Source organism: Orycteropus afer, unplaced genomic scaffold, assembly GCF_000298275.1.
Source record: "Orycteropus afer afer isolate SDZICR_OR568_19922 unplaced genomic scaffold, OryAfe1.0 scaffold00275, whole genome shotgun sequence".
Taxonomy (NCBI): domain Eukaryota; kingdom Metazoa; phylum Chordata; class Mammalia; order Tubulidentata; family Orycteropodidae; genus Orycteropus; species Orycteropus afer.
The window spans coordinates 3,503,338-3,510,086 of record NW_006921862.1 but is presented as its reverse complement, the minus strand read 5'-3'; the positions used below and the strand labels follow the sequence as shown (position 1 = coordinate 3,510,086).

Genomic DNA, 6,749 nt, shown 5'->3' with positions numbered 1-6,749 from the left:
ACACACACACACACAGGAAGCACGCCACACCCCTAAGGAAATTCCCTCACAACTGACTGGCTGCTCGTAGCTTATCTCATCACAGAAGTAATTACATCACATCAGACTCATCATGGGGATGATTACATCATGACTGTTGTATCACCAAGAATCAAAGTCCAGCCAAGTTGAGAGGCTGCAACAATGGGCTAAAGTCAGCAACAATTCTGAGGATGACACAGGACTGGGCAGTTTTGTTCTGTTGTACACAGGGTCACTATGACACATGTTCATGAGGCAGGATTGGAGGCAGTTATGTTAACCAGACAGGGTAAAATCTGCAGGATTAGGTTGTTTCTTGAATCAATCTCTGTATAGAGATATGAGATTAAACTGAGCAGAGACAGGACCTGATTACCACTAAGAAAGAAAAGCCAGGAAATGAGTAATTTGTGTCTGGGTTCTTACACTGAAAAACCGCCTAGACCCAGAGGAAGACTGCAATCAAGGAACACTGTGCCCAGATGTTGAAAGGGGACAAGGACCTTCCTCCATAGCTGACAGAGAGAAAGAAGGCCTTCCACTAAAGCTGGTACTCTGGATTCACACTTCTGGTCTCCTGAACTGTGTGAAAATAAATTTGTTAAAGCCATCTACTCGTGGTATTTCCCTTATAGCGGCAATAGACAACTAAGACAGAGCCTCTATGAATTGTCTTTATAGTTTTGTATACTCTCAAGTGGTTTCAACCACTCATGAATCGAGAACTCCAGTCAATAACTCAATCCTTTTCTCTTATGGTCACCTCAATGCCTACCAGATCTCATGACCACCTCTTAGTGCCATGTTTAAATTAAGATCAGTTCCCTTTCTTAACCATTTCTCCCAAATACACATTTCCAGCCCCAACCTTCTACCTGAATGGCTACCAGGTTTTCTCAAGTGCTTCCTGAACACTTCCTCCTAATGGCCCATATGCATCTCAAGAAAGTCCCACATTGCCTCCATTCTGCATGTTAGCAGGAGCATTGGTGGCGTAGTGGATAAGTCATTTTGGGTGCAAACCGTAAGGTCAGCAGTTCATAACACACCAGCTTCTCTGCAGAAGATGAGGCAATCTATTTCCATAAAGATTTACAGCCTTGGAAACTCAATGGAGGTCACTATGAGATGGAATCAACTCAATGGCAGTGTTTTTCTTAAGTATCCAGAAACCAATCATCCAACACTCCTGTCTTCCTGATATGACAATTTTTTTCATACTTGCTCTTAAACATAAAGCTAAATGTTTACATATGTGACCTGACATAATGTTCACACCACCACCCAGCTCTTATCATTTGTCCTACTGTGGTGGCTTATTTGCTATGATGCTGGAAACTACACCACTGCTATTTCAAATAACCCCCGAGTTACCCATGGTGAAAAGCTTTCAACAGAGCTTCCAGACTGAGGCTAAGAAAGCAGGCTTGGGAGACCTATTTCTGAATATTAGCCAATGAAAAACGTATAGACCACATATTGTCCAATATAGTACTGGAATGTGAGCCACAGCTCACCTGTACATTTATAGTGAAGTTGGAAGGCACTCAAAATACGGTGCTGTTAACACAGGACCTAAGGAAATGAGACTGGGTAACATTTGTTGTTGTTCATGGGGATGCCATGAATCTAACACTCTCATAACCACCTAGAGAAGTTAATAGGGTCTTGCAAACTATTTTTTAGATGTTCCCTGTAGACTTCCCTCCTTATAGCACCACTGCTACCACCTTATTGGTCTAGGCCATAATGACTCGTGCAATCCTTCCACTTGCTACCATTCTAAATGTTAAGACAACACACACACAAGTCAGAGTAGAACCATGCTCCATAAAGTTTGCAATGGCTAATCTTTAAGTGGATAGCCATTTCTTCCCAGACCCCTCTGGGTGGCCTCTAACTGCCAACCTTCTGGTCAGCAGCCAACAGCCTTCACCATTAGCCACCACCTAGGGACTCCAAACCCTCACAAGCCCTTCTTGATTTCTCCTGATGGCTACCCTGCAATAGAGAAGAGACCCCCTTCTTCAAAGCTACTGATTTTAACTCTCCACTGTTGTTGTCAGGTGCCTTCAAGTGGGCTCTGCCTCATAGTGACCTATGTACAACAGAATAAAACTGCTCAGTCCTGTGCTAGCCTCACAATCCTTGCTGTACCCGAGCACATCATTGCAGCCACTGAGTCAATCCTTCTCCAAGTTGAGGACCTTCCCCTTTTTTGGTGACCCTCCACTTTACCAAGCATTAACTCTCCATTAGCTTGGTCTTAAAATGCTCATCATATCATCTCACCCTCTCATGCTAACTGATGTCTTTTGACAAGATTTAGCATGTTGTCCAGAGGTCCTCAGATCAGTGTTCACTTGCTTCAATATCTAACATTGAGTGTTACCTATCATACTGGGCCCCTCATTCAAATATGAACCACTAGTAACACTGGAAGATTAAGCTACAAAAATTTACCAAGTCAGATGTTCAATTTCATTAGGCCAAAATACATTGTTGCCGTTTCTGCAGGTCAGAAACTAACAATTTCATAAATTTGAACCTTTAACATTACTTACTTCAGGAGTACCCACTGTAAAAGCACTTTCATTTATCTACCTAGTCTTTCCTCAGCTTTCACAAGCCCATGGGCCAGTTCCTAGCTCTCCAATTACAGATGAACAGACAAAAGTTAGGAAAACCACAGCAAAAAATGCCAAGTGGAATTTGTACCCAGGCAACTGAGCTTTATAACCCACTCCCTTAACTATAAATTCCAAAAAGCCCAGAACAGACTTACAAAGTTTTGTAGAGGGTACTCTACAAAAGTAAGATATAAGGTAAAGAAACAAAAGCTGAGACATGAAGGATGGATTAGGAGACTGGGCGCAGGGGGCGGGGGGCGGAAGCAGGATGAGGGCAGGCTACTATTATTTTAGGAAAGCATTCTAGGCCACAGTAAAGAAACACTGGCAAGAGGGGAGGTCATGAAAATTCAGATTAAGTATGTTAGATGTTATCCTAAACGCAATGAAAAATTAGATGGTTTAATTTTTATTTTGGGGGGGGACTGCTTCAACATCCCTGGTGGTGCATTATTTAAGCAGTAGGCTGCTAACTGAAAGGTAAGCAGTTAGAACCCACCAGCCACACCACAGGAGAACTGTTAGTAGCCTACTTCCTTGGAGATTTACAGCCTTGGAAACCAAATGGGACAGTTCTACTTTGCCCTACACTGTGTTCCCCAAGTTAAAATTAACTAACTAGATGGCAACCCATTTTTTAGGTTTCAACATGTATTCTTTTTCATCTTCCTTGTCCTCGCTTTACTCAGTAGTCCAACCAAGTTGGTCTTGCTTTACGTCAAAAAAAAAAAAAAAAAAAAAACAAACAATAGGCAATAAATCACCAGTACTGGGGAAGGGATGATAGAAAATTTAATAGCACTTTGCTCACAATATCTTATTTCATAAAACACAATCACCCAACCAAGAGTTTTAAGAAAATAATTCCACCAAACAGCCTTCCTACATCAGCCCTGCACCTACGTATCATTATAGATACTAGGATGAATTAATTCCAGGGATGGAGCACCAGATAAAGCAAGCACGAGCTTATTTGCGCTTTCTCTCAAATCCGTAGCAAACAATTTCAGGTATGTTTCACATCTTTAATGTGCTGAAAAATGTGTGTGAACAGTTCACTATGGACATAAACTCATGCTTACCTTGCTTACTGGGTACTCCATCCCTGTTAGGGATTGTACATTTGAAAAGGCTTTGATTCTGTAGGAAGATGCTATGGGGTTGGGAGAGCAAATGCTACATATTATTTATCAGCAGAATCTTAAGATGTGGTAAAGGAAACTTGAAATTGCTTACTCCAGATTTTTAAGCAAGTACAGACAGCCCATGCTCACCTTGCTTTTACTGGGTAATCCAAAACTGATCAGTTTCATTCAACTCCTACCCTTACCTCTTCCTGTGTTTTCCTGAAAGAAATCTTCCCTTAAGTATTGTCATAACCCAATTCACGTAAATTTAAATTGCCGCACTCACCACACCAATGGTAATTCCCTGATACCATCACTTAATTGATTAAAAATACCTTAAAACAAATATATTTTTTAATACCAGAACATTTATTGCACAACTAAATGTTGAAATCCTTAAGATGAACTGGATGCTGCAACAGCCGCCCTCTTGGGTTTAGGTGTTGTTCCTTCACGGAATCCATGCCTGCACCATGTTAAAAAAAACAAGAAGTTACTTGAGCAAAGTTAATGCAGCCATTTTACTTTGTCATTGAACAAAATTTAATAAGCTTATCTCAGTTAAATGCTGAAATCAATATTGTATTCATATGTTCAGACATTTATTTTTACAACATCACTGATAAGCTTTATTTATTTCCTTCTACGCAACGACACCCACTTCAGGGATATAATTAACTATAACTGCAATAAAAGCTCAATAGCTTATTTGGTTGTACGGATCACTGGGTCAGTACTGCCACTGCTTGCCAAGAGAACCAAGGTTATCTGAGAAAAAGCCTTCCTATGCCATTAGGGTCAGAAGGAAGGTTGGGCAATCCTACTTCCGTAGTGATACTGCCTCGGAAACCCAAGGAGGGGTCGCTATGAGTCAGGGCTGACTCAATGGCACATAACAGCAACAACAACATGCCATTAGGGAGCTCTGGTAGCGTAGTGCCTAAGGCATTTGACTGCTAACCAGAAGGCTGGTGGTTCAAACCCACCAGCCACTCCTCGGAAGGAAGATGGGGCCATCTACTTCCATAGTGATACTGCCTCGGAAACCCAAGGAGGGGTCGCTGTGAGTCGGGGCCGACTCAGCGGCACATAACAACAATGCCATTAGAGAGAAATCCTTATTTTTCCCTTAACCAAAGTAACAACACACATACACAATGGCAGACATTTAATATGCAGCTTATAAAGAGCTTTATATTTTAACTAACTTAATATTCGTAACTACCGTTATCTTGCTTTTACAAATGAATGGAGGCACAAGCAAAGTAAAAAAAAAAAAAAAACAAACTCACTGTCATGGGGTGGGATCCAACTCATAGCCACCCCTCTGGGTTTCCAGGGCGGTACCACTACAGAAGCAGATTGCCCAATCTTCCCTCTGAGGAGTGGCTGGTGGGTCTGAACCACCAGCCTCCTGGTTAGCAGTCAAATGCCTTAGGCACTAGGCCACCAGAGTTCCATCAAATCCTCACTATTGAACTGCTTTAAGTAAAAAGGTCACTACTTCAGTGTATGAACAAAACACACCAAAAAGTGTTTACAAAGCTACAAACTGCCCTGTCCCCCTTAAAATTAGAGTGGGAAGGATGAGAATCACTGAAATATAACATAATGGAAGGTGCATAGCCTTTAAAGTGAAGACTGCATCACTTTCAAGCTTAACTGTGACAGATAGGTTAAACCCTAGGCAGACTGTCTCAAATTTTAATACAAGTTCTCAGCAAATCTTGGGTGACACAGATAGTCACTTTATCAAGTGCAAAGGAGCCCACATTTCTGGGTACTTTTTCCTTCTGCAATAATGCAATACCAAGCATGGCACCTTTTACGCATTTCAAATCCATTGTATAAATTATGCTACAAAATCCCTAAACCAACTTATGAGGATTTTATCCACATTTTACAGGAAAGCAAAATTAAACCAAATAACCCTTGACCCAGACCTCATCTGTATGAAAAAAATGAATGAATGGTATGAAGAAAAGTGAGATGTACAGTTACTACTAATCAACATCACATTTTTGGGAGTCTAGCTCAAATGCTCTAAACATTTGACAGAACTACTGTTGACTCTAAGAGTGTTACCTTCCAACACTCATCCCCACTCATTACCAGGGTAATACTCATTTTACAGAAGTAAATATGAGTGTTCTCACCCAAAGTCAATTATGATTGAAACATTAAAACTGTACCTGAATCTGCGGTATACAATTTTTAGGTGTCTCATCCGACCAGTACCAGTGGTATTTCGTCTTTTTGCCTTGGCACTCCAGTTATCTAAAACATAAACGCAGGTAAGATTCCTGGTGGCTTTCTCACACCTTGTATGCTTCGAACATCAAAATACTTAAAAGTGCTTTTTTCAACTGCATACTGATGCACAAGTTTTATTAGGTACCAAATGAAGACAACTCATGCTTCACTTAGATTCACGACAATTGTTCTTAATATCACGACTTATTCCAAGAACAAATAGTGTGCAGGAGAAGCTTTCAACTTACACTTTCTCTTGCGCTTGGCAGGGTAGCCACATTTGCCACAGGTAGACTTCTGAAGATGGTAGGCCTTAGAGCCACAGCGGCGGCACAACGTGTGCGTCTTATTGCGACGCTTTCCAAATGATGACGTTCCCTTCGTCTGCAAATTAAGGGGATAAACAAAAATTCTTCGATGTGGCAAATTTCTGTATTTCTGACGTTTTCAGAAAAAGCAACTACCGACAGGCAACAGAAACTGTTTCTAACCTTTCATAAATGCATTTCAGGTTATCTAAAGCCTTCTGCACAAGTACTTGTTTAGAAATTTGCTGTCTTGTTAAAAGCAAAGAGGTGGGGCGCTTAAGGCGAAATCACTTTACTACGTACTTCAAACCTTAAAGGCTCCCACCAGGCACCACCAATAACCAATTCTTTTGCTCCTAGAAGAGCCAAACACTCCCAAACTACGCTTCTTCCCTTAGAGACCATTCGGG

The 6,749-nt window shown here is 41.2% G+C and overlaps 1 protein-coding gene and 1 non-coding gene across 2 annotated transcripts in view; both read right to left on the bottom strand.

Annotated features, from left to right (window-relative positions):
* Positions 1-4,174: 4,174 nt before the first annotated feature.
* Positions 4,175-6,749, bottom strand: part of RPL37 (ribosomal protein L37) — an 8,270-nt gene continuing 5,695 nt past the window's right edge. Inside the window, exons 2-4 of the mRNA XM_007950539.2 lie at positions 6,280-6,415; positions 5,971-6,055; positions 4,175-4,244 (exon numbers count right to left, since the gene is read on the bottom strand). Coding sequence (XP_007948730.1) covers positions 4,175-4,244; positions 5,971-6,055; positions 6,280-6,415 — 291 coding nt within the window. The remainder of the gene's footprint in view (positions 4,245-5,970; positions 6,056-6,279; positions 6,416-6,749) is intronic.
* On the bottom strand, positions 4,328-4,407 carry LOC122150980. The gene has a single exon (XR_006163922.1). It is a non-coding gene; the product is annotated as a small nucleolar RNA SNORD72 (small nucleolar RNA).